This window comes from Melitaea cinxia, chromosome 5 (assembly GCF_905220565.1).
Source record: "Melitaea cinxia chromosome 5, ilMelCinx1.1, whole genome shotgun sequence".
Lineage (NCBI taxonomy): Eukaryota > Metazoa > Arthropoda > Insecta > Lepidoptera > Nymphalidae > Melitaea > Melitaea cinxia.
This window is the reverse complement of record NC_059398.1, coordinates 16,465,009-16,485,275: the sequence shown is the minus strand read 5'-3', so window position 1 is coordinate 16,485,275 and position 20,267 is coordinate 16,465,009. Positions and strand designations below refer to the sequence as shown.

The following is a 20,267-nucleotide window of genomic DNA, read 5'->3' as shown; positions in this document are numbered from 1 at the left end:
GTCTATGGGTCCGAGTATCACATTGTCCGATTGTCCAACTGTTTGACTTTCCGAGATGATGTTATTCGTACCTTCGTACAACGTTCGTTAGCTCTAAAATGAAACAGAGCTATACAGCAGAACGGTAAGAACGAACGAGTTACATTGCGTCGCGCATTCTATTCATTTTGCATTTTAATGTCCCCTTTTTAACCAAATTTTTATGAACATAATGTAAACTAATTCCTTTTACGTAAAAGTAATTTTTTTTTGTTATAGTTTTTGTTGAGCGTGGGTAAGTAAAAATTGGGAATTGTAGTGATTAAAAAAACCTTTTAAATACACTTTTAGGTAAAAGGAATTTGTTCTCGTTATATTTATGGGAATCAAATAATTTGTATCATGGGGTTTGTTATTTCACAATCGTATCTTTAGTGCTAGAAGACAAAAAAAAAAACAAAATGAAGAAAAAAAAAGTATTTCGACCTGTACACTGTTTTGTAGCCAGTTACTATTTATTATCACTTGGTCACTAATAGTCCTAACAAGGTGTACTAGTACATTTTTCGAATTGTACGAATAGGGTGCGCACCTGACAACGTCCGATTAAGCCCAAGACTAAAAGAATGACAATATAAATAGAAAAATAATAATTTATTAATTAATATCTCTTTCATTTACTTTTATTTTTATTTGGACGCTTTCCTTCCAGGAAGATGTCCTTGCGACATAATGATAATTATAAAAGAATTAGATACTCATTGGAGATCCTAAAACAAAAAATAGTCGAATAGCTACTACTATAAAAGTCGTAGTAACTCATTTAAATAAATGAATTATTGAAAAATCCGTAATTACAATAATAAAACATATAGAAAATTATGTAATTATTAAATTATTAACACTTGAACGATTATCTACTTAAAAGAAATGACGATATGAAAAAGTTTAAAATCTAATTAAACGGTACTCACCTTTACCGAGCGCTTTTGGAATTCGTAGAAACACAAAAAACTTTTATTATTAACACTTAAATAATAAAACTTAACGTACATAAAGTAAAAATAAACTCAGATGTAACTTACACAAAGGTTTTTAAATATTATTAAAAAAATTACAAAATTATGAATCTCAAGCCCAACTGTTAGTAATACTGTCAAAATAAAATTGACAGTGACAAGTATGAGTTTATCGGTTAGTTACATGTTAGTTATAATTGTTAAATGTTAGTTATGACTTTTTTATTTTAGTCCCTGATACGCCACTAAAGACTAAACAAAAACCAAAAAAAAAAGACAAAATCCTAGTTCTTTTTTTTTCTTTTTTTCGTGTTCTAAGAAACTTAAATTTCTTTAAAATATCAAAATTTTTATAGTTAATGTCAAGCGATTACCGATTAGTAATTTAGTATAATGAATCTGTGCTCGTAACCAAGGCAACTGAAACTGAGCACAAAATAGTTTATAAATAGGTATAATATACGTACTCTTTGGTTATAAAACAATTTTAGCTTATGCAGTTCCATACTAATTACATGTAAAAGATTGAAAAGAGGTATTATGGGAAATATTAGTCGTTGGCTAGACGTGGAAGTAGGGACTGATGATGTAGATTTAAACACTCTACCCTCTAATTTAAGTCTTACTGATTTGCAAAATGATAACGAATATAAACTTCTTGTTGGTGATTTGGGAAGAGGTGAAGAAGGTCCAAGGTTAAAAGTACGTCTTTTTTAAGTTTTGCCAAGTACCTATATTATATTTTATTATAATTGAAGTAGTTTTCTAAATAATACTTACCTATTACATATTACCCTGTAACTTATTTGTAAAATTCAATAATATAATAAAGAATTTTGTGATGCTGGTAAACTATAACTCTACTTAATATAAAAACAGTTTTGAAAAATAATTCTAAAACTATCCCACCAATATAATGTTTCTTTTTAGTTAAAAATTTAAAAAATTAAAATATACAGGCTCTAAATCTTTATTAAATATTATATATTACCTTTATCCTACACGAAATTTATTACTTAATTCTGCAGATCGGCAGTCCTGTGACTGCCCAGTAAAGCTAGGATGTGGCCCGATATTTCTTAACTAAGGTTACAAAATAATTATAAAAGATTTGCTACAAGTAATGTATTACTATTTTACATTCAGTCAATATACAATTTCGTTTCTTGTAAATTTTTGTAGATATTCAAGGGTGCTATGCAAATATCAGATATTACTCTACCGGACCTGCCCTTAGGAGTTGAAAGCATTTACTCCAGTGACTCCTCACCGAGGTTAGCCCCTCTGATAGCAGTGGCATTTTCTTCATGCATCTACATTTATAGGAATTTAAAACTGTACTACAAATATTATCTGCCTAGTTTGGAACTGAACACTAGTGAAATGGAGATTTGGAAACAGGTTAGAAAATATTAATAATAATTTGGTTAGTTATTACTTTAAATATTTTTTGTTGTTTCTAATGTTTTCCACTGTATGTTTAAAAATAACCAATTTCTCTCTGAGAATCTCAAAATTAATATCTTTGTAATAGTTTATCTTCATTAATTATTTTTTGTACCCAAGTTATGTTGTAATAGTAAAAAAAATTCTATTTGAGTTTGAATTCCTTATACAAAATAGGAATTAGAAATTGAACAGGAAACCCGTAACCAAGTGACTTCTCAAGAATTTTTTATATTATATTTACCAACTAACAACGTATTGTTATATAAAAATTTATAATGGGAGTCTAATCATGTGTCAGTATTATAAACAAGTTTATATCTCAGCTTACAGATCCGGTACATCACAATGAAGAGAAAGTGTTGGCTCTCACAGACAGTCTTCACAACATGCCACAGAAAATTCTTACATCTCAGTCTAGAAATTTCCTAGCTCTTACTCTAGAACAGCAGCTAGAATTCTTAGAAAGTGCAGAGTTACCGAAGAAGGGAACCTCCGAAATATCTTGTATAACTACCCTCAAAATGAATTCAGTTGATAAATATGCAATGCGGTGCTTGGTCGTTGGGACGGAAGATGGAGAGTTGATCGTACTTGACCCTCAGACTTTCACACAAATTCATTTGGTAAGTTTCAGACTATTTATTGTATCAGATTCTTAAATTTGTATATGTATTCTATTTAAATAATTAAAAAACAGTAATTAGATTAAACAGTAATTATAATAGATTAATTAATGTATACACAATTTTAATTTAGAGGAAAATGTAAGTAAATAGTCCATTTTGTAAAGGACCGTCGATAAAATACGTCGTGTAATTTTATTGTTCTAGTATTATTCCCTTTGTCTATTGCAAGTGTGACTGAAACTTTCAGTGACCCACTAACAAATATTACGTCACAAGAGCTGGGATTTTTCCCAATAAATAGTTTTGTGATTAAATCATTAAAAATAGCATACATATACAGATTACTAATTTGAATTTTCTTTTACTCTGAACTTATATGAAAAAAATTATGTGGTGTCATGGGACACCAGGTAGAACGAAGTTCCTTTGGATAATATAGAAGCAACACAATATGACAAAAAAAAATGTTGTATTTTATATATATTTTCTAATTAAGTACATAAAAGTATTTAGGAAATTTAGTATTTTAAAAAATAACAAGTACCATAAAATAAAATAAATCATAGAAAATAATAATAATAATAATAATTCAAACTATTAAGTGAAATAAAAACACATATGTCTTTATTTATTTTTGTCGACAGTATCATCATCATCATTACAGCCCAAACAGTCCACTGCTGGACATAGGCCTCCACAAGTTAACGCCAAAAATAACGTGAACTCATGTGTTTTGCCCATAGTCACCACGCTGGGCAGGCGGGTTGGTGACCGCAGTACTGGCTTTGTCGCACCAAAGACGCTGCTGCCCGTCTTCGGCCTGTGTATTTCAAAGCCAGCAGTTGGATGGTTATCCCGCCATCGGTCGGTTTCTTAAGTTCCAAGGTGGTTGTGGAACCTTGTTATCCCTTGTCGACAGTATAAAATTACATAAATAATTTAAAAAAAAGTTTACTAGTAATATTTTAGTTTTAAAAACGCCATATTTATACAGTCGTGTGACCGATATTACGTCACTTCCGTTATATATTTTTCTTACGGTTTTAGTATCACATTTTTTTTAGTTCGGTCGCCCTGTCAAATGTTAAGCCTGCCGAAAGGAACTTCGTTCCAAAAAGAAAATCCCCATCATATTTCGTAATACTAAGCAATCCCCGCCCTCCGTCCCTCTCCCTGTATGCTAACGTATTTTGTGGACAACCAATAAAAAGAATAACATATTTAACAGTGAATTAATTTGCATATTCTTATTCAACATTTACTGTCATCATCATCATCATTCCAGCCTATTGCAGTCCACTGCTGGACATAGGCCTCCACAAGTTCGCGCCAAAAATGCGTAAACTCATGTGTGTTGCCCATAGTCACCACGCTGGGCAGGCGGGTTGGTGACCGCAGGGCTGGGTTGGTCGCACCGAAGACGCTGCTGCCCGTCTTCAGCCTATGTGTTTCAAAGCCCGCAGTTAGATGGTTATCCCGCCATCGGTCGGCTTCTTAAGTTCCAAGGTGGTAGTGGAACCTTGTTATCCCTTAGTCGCCTCTTGCGACACCCACGGGAAGAGAGGGGGTGGCTATATTCTTTGGTGCCGTAGCCACACAGCACAGCATTGCAACATTTAATGTAAAAACATAAATAAAGTATATAAATATGACACAGGTAAGGTTATGTACGGTCAAGAAAACACCGTATCAGATGGTAGCGACAGGCCTCTATAACGTTGACTACAGAATAACAATAGCTACCAGGTGATTTCATCACTATGCACTGTTGTTTTAAAAGCACTCTATATAGAAATAATAGTATTTATTATTATGATTTGTTTGTTGAATTACCCTTGTTTTAATAGAACAATGGTGATTTTTAGGAGTAGAAGATTTTTATAATTTCTTTTGTTTGCACTATTTTGTATATCCTGAAGATAGACCTAATTAGACTAAATTTTCTGATGTTTCTAAATCAAACAATTCAATTTTAAATTACTAAAACTCAAAAGTATAGGGTCAAAACAATGTTTCATCAGCTTCTTTATATGATAAAAAATATGTTTACACCAATGTATATAATTAAATTATAATTCCATTAATAATTATTATTCATTGTATGTGTATTCACACGTATATTTTGTTACTTGTACTGTCTACGTTTGTATAAAGTAGCTAGGAATTTGCACGTTTTTTTGTTAAAATTCAACAAAGGCAAAGTATTAACTTGACTTAAATTGAACATCAAGTTTGCCCTTTCAGAGAGAAATCAGTGTGTTTATTGAAAAGGGAATGGAAAGAAGGTCGCCTGCTTTTCAACACGGATGACCACGTCGTTGCTATGGAAACCATGACGTCAGACAACAGTATCATGGTCATATGCATGGATAACACCCTGGCGTGTTATAGTAGAAAGGTAATGTTACTTGATTGGTGCCTACAGACACCATAGATTCTTAATTATATTATTTTTTCTTAATAATGTCCTGATAAATAATAATATACATACAAAAATTATACTTTTAAATATGATTGCATCAAAATTTGGAGCGGCCGACTGGGCAAGCACCTCAATCTTATAAATAATACTAAACAGCTAAATAATACTGCTGTTTTCTGCTGTTCTGTTCCTATGGTGAGTAAGGTGGCCAGAGCTCCTGGGGAGATTGGGGATAGGGTCAGAACTATAGGCTACGGTATCTGCTTGCCATCAGATTAACTGTATCCCTGTTTGCCACCTTTATAGCATAAGAGTCTTATTTCTTTCAGGGAAGAAAACAATGGTCAATATTGCTAGAACATCGCCCGGTAGCGATGACTCTCTTACCGATAATGCATCTAGGAGTTACACTGACAGCAGTAGCTTTAAGCTCAGGACACGTTTACATGTTTGAGGGGAAGGCCAAAAGAGATACTATATTCGTGAGAGGTGGGTACTAAAAAAAGTTACAAAAGTTTTTATTTTTAAATTTAGTTAAAGATTTTATATGCTATACTTTGACTGATTGGTTTTAATTGAAAACGGCCTGTAGGTGCCTAAACACTGAAAGTAGCGGGCTTGATTCCCGCTTGGGATGATGTTTAAAGATTTGTTTTAGGTCTCGGTATTTGTGGATTTCCCCACAGTCCCTCGGAGAGCACGTTAGGCAGTTGGTCTCGGTTGTTATCATAGACACCTGATAGCAATCGTTACTCATAGTAGGAAATATATCCGCCAACCCGTAATAAAGTAGATTGGTGGATTAAGCTCTAATTCTTTTCATACATGGCTAAAGAGGCCTATGCCCAGCAGTAGAATGTTACAGGCCAATTCATGCAAAATATAAGCTTCTAGTGTACTAAAATTTAGTATATTTGAATTAAAAAAAAATTACAGGAGGAAGGACCGTGTGTTTCCTCTTGACGGACCTGAGAGCCTATCTGAGACTGTTCCTAGAGGACGACCTCCTTACCCGGGCATTCATCGCCGGGTTTTTTTAGGTCCAAGGGTCCTATGACCTTAAAAATGGTCTGTGTCGTGGTGGACGCTGGTGTGCCGGTTGAAGAAAGTATCTGTCATAACCCCATAAGTGGCGCTAAAAATCTTAAAAATAAAATGCAGAATTAGGAATGCTAATTTTTGGCACTCTTTCGGATAATTTTTTTCTTGAGAAGAATTATTACTATTTTTTTTACTCTAATATGTTACTAATATGCGAGTTTGGTGTTGTTTTTCCGTCTAACTTTCGTTTTGATACCACAATGATGCATGATAAAAACAATGAAACATTTTCTTTGCATTGATAATTTTTTTTTCTATTTTCAGATGTAGTTTCAGTGATGAAGTTTGGTCAACTGGGTCAAGAGGAACACGTTTTTACTATCATCACTACGAGTAAGTTTCTAAGTTTTTCACGAACCATTTTTTGCTTCTTTTAATGTCGGAAACTTAGAGGTAGGCAACTGAATGCAGGTGGGTACAGTAGGTGGGGTAACTACAGATATTTATTTTGTAATAAATTACATATAAATAATACATACATTAATAAATAAATATTACCTTCAGACGCTGTTTACAGTAGAAGCAGAATGCAGCATAAGTACAAACTGCTCCGACAATCTCAGATTCGAAGCATATTTAAAAAAGAAACTATTTTCTACCCTCAGCTGGCAATCTTATGCTGAAAATCCTAAAACGTACAGCGGACTTTAACACAGAAGTAACAGGAGTGGAGTCTTGTGTGGGAGCCACTGTGGCAAGGCCCTGGCTTATCCCTAAGAAATCGAAGCTTTTCCTGGAGCAGGCTATGAGGGAGAGAGAGAACGCTATACGTAAGTGTTAGGCTATTAAGGGCTGGTTCCTATTATCTAATATCTATCTGTCTTTAATCTAGATCACAGCTCTCAGGAAGTGTTGTGTTCCTGTGGTGAGTAAGGCGAGCAGAAATCCTGGAGAGGATTGGGGGTAGGGCATTCGGCAAGGCGCTTGCAATGCTTCTGGTGTTGCAGGCGTCGATAGCCTACGCTAATCAAATACCATTAGGTGAGCCGTATGCTTGTTTGCTGACCTATATATATATATTAAATTTATAGTAACTAAATCAAATTTATTTTATGCTGCTAGGGTCACAAACAAGCGCACGGGATGGTAGTGGTAAGCAATTATCGTAGTCTATCAGTGCTTATAATACTAGGAGCACCACAAACTTGTGGTCAGCAACAATTACCCTTTACCACTGACCCATTCTACCAGCTCTGGCCACCTTACCACAGGAACACAACACTATTTCAGAGCATGTTACTTGTCTGTGGTCTTCTGTAAGGTTAAGATACTTCCCCAGTCAGATTGTTAAAGGTTTTACTAATTATACATAGGTTTACTAATTGCTATAGAATTACTAATAAAAATTATGTATATTAGGTATTGATAATTATTTAGATATTTGTAAAAAAAAATCACATATTATATCTATTATACTATCACATATTATGTCTATCCAGTCTATCTTGTCAATTTTACTAACCTACCTCCCAAAACTACCCTAAACTACCCAATCTCCCAAGTTGGACCAAATTACAGATTCTAACAAAATTTGAAAAAAATTGGTTCAGTAGTTCCGTGTTAAATACCGATAGCAGCGCCACCTACCTGGTCCAATTGAGATAAAAACTACCCTATGTCCAAAGTTGGACCAAATTACAGATTCTAACAAAATTTGAAAAAAATTGGTTCAGTAGTTCCGTGTTAAATACCGATAGCAGCGCCACCTACCTGGTCCAATTGAGATAAAAACTACCCTATGTCCAAAGTTGGACCAAATTACAGATGCTTACAAAATTTGATAAAAATTGATTCAGTAATTTCGGAGTTTATCTGAAACATACTTCGTGACACGAAATTTTTATCTATATAGATATACATAAAATAAATAATATAAAACTCTTGAAATACTTAATAATAAAATACGATGTTACTTCCAGCGATGCATATAAACTTTCAACACGAGTTGAATCGCCTTCGATTGATGTCAGCGCGGACTTTACTAGATGCATACGAGAAGTCCGACAACTTTGTTGGGGCCGGAGATATGGAACCCATACGACTGTCTGCTGAGGTATTTAGACCACTTTTGAAGTAAAACTTCTTTCTCGCTTGACTTGGGGAGTAAGTTGATGAATGCGTGACGATCACACTTTTCGTAACGCTCTCGTCACGAATTCATCTGCTTACTCTTTTTTCTTGAAATCGTTTAAAATACAAACGTATACAAAAAACAAATGACGTGTATATAAACAAATAATCGCTTTGAGGGAATAAACACCGGCTATCGGCATTGGCGAATCTCTTCACATTAATTATATCTAATCGATGTTTTACCTATCTCTTAATGAATAATCATATAATTTATTTGTTTGAGTTAGAGGCGAAGGTAAATAAGAAAAATAATAATGGGGTTTTTAACTGAGATAGTAATAGGTTTTTAAATGAGTACAGCAGGAAATTTCCTGCTCAAAATATGCGATATTTTGTAATGGTTTACAAAATGTAATGGTTCGCTTAAACCGAAAATAAAATCATCATATCAAAAATTTCGATCTAGCGGGTACATCGTTCCATAGCTTAATTGGCTAGAGCGCCGACACGGTCAGTTGGAGACGCAGGTTCGATCCCCGCTGGAAGGGTCAATTTTTGATATGATATTCAAAAATGGTTTACAAAACCATTACAAACATTTTTATTTGTTTATTGGTTTGTAATGTTTGTGTAATTATATCCCTATGATTGATTGATTCAGCCTATAATGTCCCACTGCTAGGAATAGGCCTCTTTCTCTATAAATAAATATTTGTACAAGTACAAATATCCCGCGAGCGGAAATCGAATCCGCATACCGCCGGCGTTTAGGCATGTACGTGGCATACGCACCAATACACCAGAGTGGTTGTTTTTACAAATATTCACTCCGAGTGGGAGTCAAATACATCAAAATAATGATAATAAAATCATTAGGTTATATTATATTAATACAAATTGTCGAATAGCCCGTTGGCGCAATGTGCAGTGCCTTGTGGATTCGATTCTTACCGCGAGTCTGGGTGTAATATACGTATTTATTTATACTAGTGGTCGCCCAGAGGTCGAAATTCGACCGTAATAAAAAATTTAAATAAAAAAAAACAAAAAGCAATGAAAATAAAGAACCTTTTTTAAAAAATTTCAATTTGACTACAGACTGACAATTATAAAAATATAAAAAATACGGTAGTGTGTGTAATGTTTTTTTTTTATTGGTTTAATATATTTTTATGCATATTTAAAAAAAAAATTAGCATTCTGCACTCCTTCTATATAAAACTATAAGTGTGCGAAATTACATAAAAAGGGCTATGTCCGCGCAATTTTTGTAAAAAGGGGTACCTACAAAGTTTTTGCTTTACGTATTAATATATAGATATGTATTGTTTGTATGTATTTATAGAAAAAAAAAATGTAGCTATAGGTATATATTGGTTGTTATGTATAACACAAGCATTAAATTCAATGAACAGCTGTGAAAATGAAACTTTCCATTCTGATACGAAAAAAAAAAATGCCAAAAAGTATATTTATTGGTCATAAATGATTCGTACTTGTAAATTATTTTCAGAACGTTGTAATTGAATGTTCTTATTACATAAGTTAAATAACATTCTTGTATTGAAGTTTCATTCATGATTTATGAATTTTGGGAGTTTTACTAGTATTCGATTAAATTATAACGGCCGTACTCAGTAAGCTACCTGGCCTTGAACTTTCTATTTTCAACTTTAATCTATCTTTTAGGAAAAAATCTCTCGGGGTAACTAACCAAATCTCTTTTGACACCTGTTATGGCATAAATGTCGTATAGTACACGTTTTTATTTATTTCCAACTTTTTTCTTTTTAATTATGTATATACCCGAGCATATACTGCTTACATAATTACTGTATTTAGTGTATTCTTGTTAATGTACCCAAAAAATGCTTTAAGTTTTAAAATTTCAAAATTGTAAGAATTCTTTACAACCAGGTCGGCAAACAAGCGTTTGGCTCAGCTGATGGTAAGCGATTACCGTAGCTTATAGACGTCTGCCACACTGGAAGCATCGCAAGCGCGTTGCCGACCCTCTTCCCAATCCAATCTTCCCAGGAGCTCTGGTCACCTTACTCACCACAGGAACACACAACACTGCTTGAAAGCACTATTATTTAGCTGTGATCTTCTGTAAGATTGAGGTGCTTCTCCAGTCGGGCTGCTCCAACTTTTGAGCAGGAAACATCCTACTGTTCCCTAAAATATAAAATGAGTGTATCAAAGATAGTAAATGATAACTGCTTTTTGTCAGCTGTAGTCGTAAATAGAAATTAAAATTTGGTAAAAGTCATTTATACGCTAAGATATGATTAAATTCAACAAGAGTTATTTAAGAGTCACCGGAGTTTCTTGCCGATTTTCTGCAGAATCTATATTCCTATTCGGCGGTAACTTCACTTCTTAACTAATTCATTAAAAACAAATATAGTCTTTAAACCTAAGATGATTTAAAGTGCTTTTGAAGACTACTTGATTGAAGTAATTTTTGATTTTGAATATTTTAGTCAGTTGCGTGATGAACTAAGTCTAAAACGTATCCTGAATCCTTAGCAGAAGACTTGTTTAGCTGTTCTGTCTAATCTATCTAGATAAGTGTATTGTTTTTTCTTTAGGTCGAAGGTCTGGGTCCAGTTTTCCGCGTCACACTAATAGTCGAGAATACGTCAACTGAAAAAGCTGTCATCGGCCTCGCCATCTTGTTTCTAGTACATTCCACCGCCTATAAAGTGTACAATCCTTACATAAAGGTATGACTTTGTATTTATTTATTATCTAATTCGGTTGTAAATATTGTTTTGATGAACAAAAGTGTTGTTTAGTGTTGCTTTAAAGTAATTAGGCCCTGTTTTACTGCTCGTTGATAAATCTGTCTGACATAACGGTATCACATAGATAAACGCCTGTAACATGTTTTTATTGTTTATCTTCATACTGTACTTTATCTGCAACTCGAATAGTTTCAGTTTATGAGTTTAAAAGAAAAAGGCTCTATTTTTCTTACTGCTGATGAAACCTTTTGGTAACCTTTACGCAAGATAAATTTTATCAGCAATCGGAAAATAGGTGACACAGGCCCTTACTCTAGTTGAATTTTTGATGAATATTAAATCACTTTGTTATGATTTTGACGCAGGCATTGGCCTTGTATAAATGATAATCGTTTTACCATCCTTTATTATACAATCTCTCTCAATGATTCTCTCTAATCTGAGCTGACATAATCTCGGAATAATACTCATCCTTAGAGTATAAAGGGTAACTAATTTAATTTCTGAATTGTCTTTAAGAGATCATTTTTAGTGATAAACCGTCTTTGCACTTTTTTTTAAAGTGAGAATATTGTTATTTTCCTTTTCAAGAAGGATATTGTTAAATAAATAATATTTTTTTGTCGTTTAATAGTCCTTGATATCATATCAATCATTGGGCTTAGTAAGTCTAAGCAGACAGACACTTTGTCGACAAGGACACTCTTCAGGAAAACGCAGAGTTGCCTAAGCTCTGCGCCACCCTCTCTACCTCACTGGCTAGCCCCACAGGAACGACGAGTCGATACGTGTGGAGCCAGTTCGGCTGCAGGAGTCTTTCGCATTTTAGAGCTATGCCACGAATGCGTGACGGAGACCCCATTCCGGGTTTCAAATGAAGTTTTCTTTCTCCAGGACCCTGATCGGTCGCCTTTTAGACCCCCACGGGAAGAAAGGGGGTGGTGCTATTCTAATCGGCCGACACCACACGGCACAATTCCATATCAATCACACTTCATATACGAGTATATGGTAGATTTACAACTTAAGTTAATAATCTGTAGAGACGACTTAAGAGTTCGGTATAATACACCTGAATCAAAAATATATTGAATTTAAATCACTGAAATATCAAAAATTTGCTACATCTAACGTTACATACATAAAAAAAAAATATTTATGTATTTTTACGCATTCGGCCTGTAACATCCCACTGCTGGGCATCGGCCTCTTTCTCTATATAGGAGAAGATTGATATGTTCCCTACTATGAGTAATGATCGCTATCAGATATTTATGATAACAAGCGGAACCGAAGGTTTTACGTGCTCACTGGGGCATGGTGGGAAGACCCAAATCAATCCCGAACGGGACTCGATCCCGTATATAGTCAGTGTTTTAAGCGACTATTTGCACTTCTACATCACAGCAGTTGCTTTATTTATTTGAAATAATGCTATTTCACAGGTACCGCTAATATCGCCAGGCAACCAACTCAAGTTCCCAACAAAAGTCGAAGAGGTCTTCGGCGAAAATATAAACCCTGATATATATTTTCGAAATGTTACTGGACAGGCGGGAGAAGGTTCCCTAGTAAAAGTTCTCCTTTTGAAGGAAGGGAAATCGAATCCCATACTAGCAGCTACAGTGACGATGCCCCCCACTGACCCTATGATGATACCTTATGAGAAAATACAAGCCACAAGCGATTTTAATGAAGATCAAAACTTTGGAACTCGGAATTGAGAGGTGTCTGAAAAAACAGTTTTAAAGGGGGTCAAAAAGTGAAATGTGAAAATGTTGATAAAATAATTACACTTAAACAATGTTGTTGGTTATTTTCTTATTTAAAAGAACCTTTTATAGATTTCGTATTAAAACGAATTATTTTATTTTACATATAAGATTATTTTTTTAATTAAATGCAGTAATGGTGGTAGAATCACATTGACTATAGTTAATTAAAAACGAATATAATATTGTTTTCTAATGTTTACGCGAATTTCACTCATTATAATGAAACAACTTTATCGGATTTTATGGCGGTTTATTATGTTTATAAAAGTTTTATAAAATCTGTCATTATATCATATTTTAATTTTTAAAATGAGATTCAATATTACGTTCGAATCATCACATCATCATCACAGCAGCCTTACGCAGTCCACTACTGGACATAGCGCTCCACAAGTTCACGCCAAAAATGGCGTGAACTCATGTTTTTTGCCCATAGTCACCACGCTGGGCAGGCGGGTTGGTGACCGCAGGGCTGGCTTTGTCGCACCGAAGACGCTGCTGTCCGACCTCGGCCTGTGTGTTTCAAAGCCAGCGGTTGGATGGTTATCTCGCCATCGGTCGGCTTTTTAAGTTCCAAGGTAGTAGTGGAACTGTGTTATCCCTATCGCCTCTTACGACACCTACGGGAAGAGAAAGAATACGTTCGAAGCTAACTTGAATTATTCTTGTATGTTCAAAATAATAGAACTGGAGTTGCAAGTTTAAATTTCTATTTTTATCGATAATCTCAATAACACTTAATTGGTTCTACATTTTATTTAACTCTTCGATAGCAGTAGCTAACGACACCTATCTCTCGTCTTATTCATCGATATGGTTTACAGATAAGATTGGCAACGGTAATCTGTCGATAGGGTTTTACCTAATAGGGTAGTACCTATTCTAAGAAAAAGAGCCAAGTCCAGGAATTAAGTTTTTAAGAGAATCCCCAACAAATCTTTGGCGTATTTCTAAAATAATTATTCGGCTCTTTTTGATTGTAAGATATTTTTTGAGATTATTTCCTTTAGAAATTGTCTCACTCGAAATTTGTCTGGTTCGGTCGGTCTCTGGTCGTCAGTTGTACGAAGTAATGTGCTCACATATTCGCCACTTCAGTTTGCAAATCTACTGGAATTTGTTGGTAACCTTCTTTCGTCTGCGGATCTCATAATCATTGATTCGATCACGCAAAAAATATATCAAGCATAGCTTTTTTAATTTTTAATTCTGCAACTCGGATGTTGTCTTAAACATATCATTGTTAGTGGTCACGTCTTTACATCCGTGTGTCATCATGGGTAACGCATATTCGTATTGGTCGAGGACATTTGACTGAGACATTACTGATGGCAGAACTTATTGGCAGTTGTCTCCTAACTTGATTGAAAATTCGATCTCATTCTCAACGTTAGAGTTATCGAATTGTTCCTTTAGTCCTAGGTACGCGTACTTATTAACATTTTCGAAAATAGAGAGTTTCCAATCGATATTATGACGTGTCACGCTCTCTAGCGCCTTGTGTCGTCTGCTGCTTTGTAGTGTTGTCCACAGTTGTCTCAAAGGTATACTAGGGTCTTAGCTCTTAGGGTATTCAAAATCACCGTAAGAGTAATCTATACGTTTTTATCCAGGTCTGACAGAAATATTTTTTTAGCCCAGAAGTCAATTTTATATCAATTTGTACTTAAAACGCACTGGTTCTCTTGACCTCAAACGTCTTTGACTCGGTGACATTGGGTTCGTGATAAGATCAGATATGAAAATAATTACGTCGCCTCGCAAGATTGTATATTGATTGTGTATTGTTTAATTACCTAATAATATTTCATTAGTGTAAAAATTAAAGACGTTTGTTTTTTCATCGTAATCTTGATATAACTCCTTATATTACTAACGACCTGCCCGGTTTTCTTTGCGTTTGTACAGATCCCACGGACGGAGTAATAGCGTAACGTTTATTAACCTATAGCCTATTTAAAGAACTTTGAACGTTTTTGTTTTTGAAGTAAAACTTCTTTACGCACGCTTGACTTTGGGAGTAAGCTGGTGAATGCGTGACGAGAGCGTTACGAGAAGTGTGATCGGTTGAAGCGAACGGAGCAAGAGAGAGGTGCGAGCACACATTTTCGTTCTCTATTTCTCTCATAGACATTTACGTTTCGTATATCTAAGACACAGTGCAGGCCTATTGTGTAGAAGTTTTACTTCAGTCGTGTGGTCTAAGCAAATTCTTTTATTTTTTTTAATTGTTAGATCCTAAATTGTTCACGCTAAATTTGAATCCGTACTACCATTTGCTCGTAAACAAAAAAAACCGACTTCCATTATATCGATAAGTAATAAAACGTAAGTAGACGAAACAAACGCACTAGTCGCAACTACGATTTTCGAAGATTGCCCTCGATTTCTCTGGGATGCCATCATCAGATCCTGGTTTCCTTATGATGGTACCATTGGGATATCTCCTTTCTGACGAAAAAAGTATTAGCAAAATCGGTTTTGAAACGACGAAGATATCCGTGAACACATATTAGTAGATTATTAACCAAGGGGAAAAAGCATTGTCTTCTGTCGCGGGTCACGATTTAAATCGCGAGCGTAACGAAGGACTCGAGGTTTACTCTCGAGCCTAGCGAGTGATTTAAGTTCACCCAAGAGCAAGACAGCTTTACCACCGAAGAAAATACTCTACTTTTCGTACCATTTGCGAAAAAATTAACACAATAATAATATGTGATAAGCATTTATTAAAAATAATGACAATTAAAAGTAAAAGTTAACATTCGAAACATTGGTCCAATTATTGATAGAGAGAGTTACATTTTTGTTTGGTACATTTACTGTTGATGAGTTGATTTGAGTATTCCTTTTTCAAAAAGATGTATAATGCTTTATATACAAACTCAATGGTGTAAACACAGATGTAGTTCAGTATAAATTTCGGTAAGTATTCCAAATTTAAATCACATTCTCCCCTAGAGGATGAATGAAATTCAGTACAATTTTCTTTCCCTATTTTTAACAGATTAATAATGACTATTGTTATGTTCGCTTTTTGTGGCATAGAATGTCACTTTTTTGAGCAAGTGGTACGAAAAAAAAAAAAAAAAAAAATATATATATATATATATATACGGTCGAATTGTGAGAACTCCTCCTTTTTTGACGGTTAAAAATACACTTCTCATTTCTCAGTTGGTTGTTTCTCAGTTTGAAAAGTTCAGTTCACCTTGGTAAGTATATCTAATGCTGAAAAGGAAAAAGCTTAAAACAGCGACAACTGCTTCAAAACAAACAAACGTTTGCATAACATATTTTTTGTACTTTTTAACCGACTTCCAAAAAAGGAGGAGGTTCTCAATTCGACTGTATTTTTTTTTTTTTTTTTTTTTTTTTTTTTTTTTTTTTTATGTATGTTACATCAGAACTTTTGACCAGGTAGACCGATTTCGACAAATTTTGTTTTAATCGAAAGGTGGTGTGTGCCGATTGGTCCCATTTAAATTTATTTGAGATCTAACAACTACTTTTCGAATTATATCTAATAATGCGTTTTTACTTGACGCTTTTTTCGTCGACCTACGTTGTATTATACCACATAACTTTCTACTGGGTGTACCGATTTTGATAATTCTTTTTTTGTTGGAAATGGAATATCCCTAGTTTGGTACCATGATAAGGAAACCAGGATCTGATGATGGGATCCCAGAGAAATCGAGGGAAACTCTTGAAAATCCGCAATAACTTTTTACTGGGTGTATCGATTTTGATAATTTTTACTTTAATCGAAAGCTGATGTTTATCATGTGGTCACATATAAATTTTATCGAGATCTGATAACTACTTTTTGATTAATATTTGATAACGCGTATTTACTTGACATTATTTTCGTCACCTTACGTTGTATTATACCTCTTAACTTTTTACTGGGTGCACCGATTTTGACGTTTCTTATATAAATTAAAAGCTACTATTCGTCACGTGGTCCCATTCAAATTTAATTAAGATTTGATTCGTAATTTGTGAGTTATATCTAATATTGCGTATTTACTTGACGGTTTTTTCGTCACCCTACGTTGTATTATACGTTATATCTTTTTACTGGGTGCACTGATTTTGATTTTTTTTGTATAAATCAAAAGCTAATACTTGTCATGTCGTCCGTTTTAAATATGATTGAGATATAATGAGCAATTTTTGAGTAATCTTTGATGACACGTATTTACATGACGATGTTAAGACGACTGTGGTCATGTTCAATACTTTGCCACAACGCCATCTATCAAAATGTAATGAAATTACTTCGTTCACTATCGATCAAATTGCAATATTCCACTAGAGTAGAGAGTAGCAGTTTATTCGTTATAAATATATTTGAGCTTTTAATTTTTGAGTTATCGCTAATACTGGGTATTTACTTGGCTATTTTATGTCGACCAACGTTATATTAACTTCATTACTATTTTACTGGGTGGACCGATATCGATGATTCTTTTTTTAATCGATAGGTGGTGCTTGTCATGTGGTCCCATTTAAATATAATTGAGATTTGACTCGAACTTTTTGAGCTATATCTGATATGGCGTATTTACTTGACTGTTTTTGGAGTTTTTTTAAAAAATTATTTCTTTTATGAGTCTGCGAATTGAACATTAACTTTTTTTTTAAAATCCACGCGGACGAAGTCGCGGGTACAGCTGCAGTATATAATAAATAATTACTTTTCAAAAAACACGTAAATGACAAAAATTACAAAATGTTACAGTTAGTTAATTACACTATTTTATTATCTTCATATATGTACATGTTTGAGTAAAAATAGTGAAAATGGTGCATTACACGATAGGATATAGTGGCGTATTAAACACTATTTTAAAAATTACTAGCTGACCCCGTAAACGTTGTTTTGCTATATATGTTATTAACCCCCTTTATCCCCTCCTCCCTTATAAGTTAGGGGTATGAAAAATAGGTGTTGGCAGATTCTCAGACCTACTCGATATGCACACAAAATTTCATAAAAATCGGTCCAGCCGTTTCGGAGGAGTATGGTAACTAACATTGTGACACGAGGATTTTATATATAAGATAAAATTCTGGAAACCAAGGTTCGTAAAATGTTTATCAACAAAATGATTGGAAAATCGTTTTGACGTAATTGATTGTAAACAGATTATTTTGAAAATAGAGAGGCTGGATCAGTTGGAGAAACTAAAACGAAACGTTCAAAAATAAGTGGTTCGAATGTCAAGTCGGTCGAGGAATATTAAGTAAGTGTCGAGGTCAATAATTGAAAATGTTAAGAAAATTAGTTAAAGCATAATTATACTGATTATTTAAGATCTCAGTCTCTAAGGATGTCTTTAATTTGTAATCAAAGTATGATGAGATCTTAAAATTTGAGACTTTTTAGTGAAGTAGGGAAATAAAGCAAAGCAAAAGCCGCTTATAGCACCAAATTTCTTAGTCATGTTATGAACCTAAATCGTTGAAAAATAAACCTTGAAAAAACTTTTTACCATAATGACCCACACAAAACTGATACGCCCGAACACATAATCTGTGTTTTTGATGTTTGTAAGTTGGTTTATAAGCCGATTATAGCATATCAAGAATTTAAAAAATAATAATATACGATATCTATACGCCTGAATCATATTTTGATATACAGTCACATGGGAATGTGACGTGGAAAAGTTTTCATATCAATGTTTACGTATTTAAGACCTAAACTAAGTTTCGCCGCATCTCCTATCTCTGGAAAAGGGTGTGGTTCAGGTGTGTATGACTAAAATTCCCAATAGATAGCACGTAAAGTACTTGAGATGCCCTACTTTGTAACGACACTTACGACAAATATAAGTACAGGTATTATGCAGTTCATTTATTATTGATAGATATTTTATTGCAGTTATAAAATTGACACTGAAAATGATATAAAAATTATGAAATAATTTTAAACATAGTACCTGTTTGTATATGAATTTATGCATTTTGTATTCTATTTTTTTACTGAATAGAATAGAAAATTACCGAGTAAATCATGAGTAAGACTTTCGATTCTAAAATGTATTTTAAAGATATTATTGTTTACTTGCAAACGAAAAATAACCGACTTCCATACATAGAGATCGAACAAATTTAAATGAGACTACACCATGAGCACCTTTTTTACTACTAGGTACGACCATGAGATAAAAATAATATATTAATAATAATGTTATTGTGTTACAATGTTACAATGGATAACCGAAAAAATTTTATTCATAAAAATGGCGGCGGTGTTGTTCGCCACCCATCACGTCTCGTTTCTCGCGGGGGCGAAAAGCGGCCCATGGAGAGCCGCTTTGCTACGTTGAATGTAAGAGGAGGAATGGATGGTAAGGTAGATGAAGTATGTCAGATGATGGATGAAAGATTCATAGATATTTTGTGCGTGAATGAAACCAAGAGGAAAGGGTGTGACACCACGGTACATGGACCCTACACGGCATACTGGTCGGGAGTCCCCAAACCAGCCGAGCCTGTCAGGGAGTTGGTGTGATCCTTTCCTCTCGAATGGTTGAATGTGTGATGGAGCATGAATGTGTAAGCCCAAGACTCCTCTGGATTAGGTTGAAAGTCGGACTCACTCGATTGTTTATCCTTGGGGTCTATGCACCGACGGATCTGCGCGGAGGTGGGTCATTAAAAGACCAACAAGAGAGAGAGGAATTTTGGGATAGCATGAGAGAGGTCTTGAATAAATGCGGAGAAAATGAACGGATCGTAATGTTAGGGGACTTTAATGGGTGGGTTGGAGTAAAGCGTGATGGGTATGAAAGAGTTCTGGGTACGTTTGGGGACGAAAGAGTGAATGACAATGGGAGAAGTCTGCTTGAAGTATGCTTGGAATGGAATCTTTGCGTGGTCAAACATTGGTTTGAACACAAAAAGATCCATTTGTATACAAGAGATGAGGGTGAGTCTAGAAGTATGATTGATTTTGTAATTGTGGATGAAAGACTGAGAAAGAAAGTGCTTGACACTCGGGCATACCGCGGTGTTGGTCTCGACACAGACCACTTCCTGGTCATAGCCCGAATACGTGG

At 34.4% G+C, this 20,267-nt stretch overlaps 1 protein-coding gene across 1 annotated transcript; it reads left to right on the top strand.

Moving 5' to 3' along the window:
- Window positions 1–1,469: 1,469 nt before the first annotated feature.
- LOC123654082 (Bardet-Biedl syndrome 1 protein homolog) lies at window positions 1,470–13,220 on the top strand. The gene is made up of 11 exons (XM_045590042.1): window positions 1,470–1,700; window positions 2,181–2,399; window positions 2,771–3,070; window positions 4,731–4,819; window positions 5,318–5,471; window positions 5,825–5,984; window positions 6,861–6,929; window positions 7,202–7,366; window positions 8,516–8,649; window positions 11,264–11,398; window positions 12,865–13,220. Exons 1-11 carry the CDS (start codon window positions 1,539–1,541, stop codon window positions 13,141–13,143), a joined length of 1,866 nt encoding a protein of 621 aa, XP_045445998.1. The 5' UTR covers window positions 1,470–1,538; the 3' UTR covers window positions 13,144–13,220.
- Window positions 13,221–20,267: the final 7,047 nt, after the last annotated feature.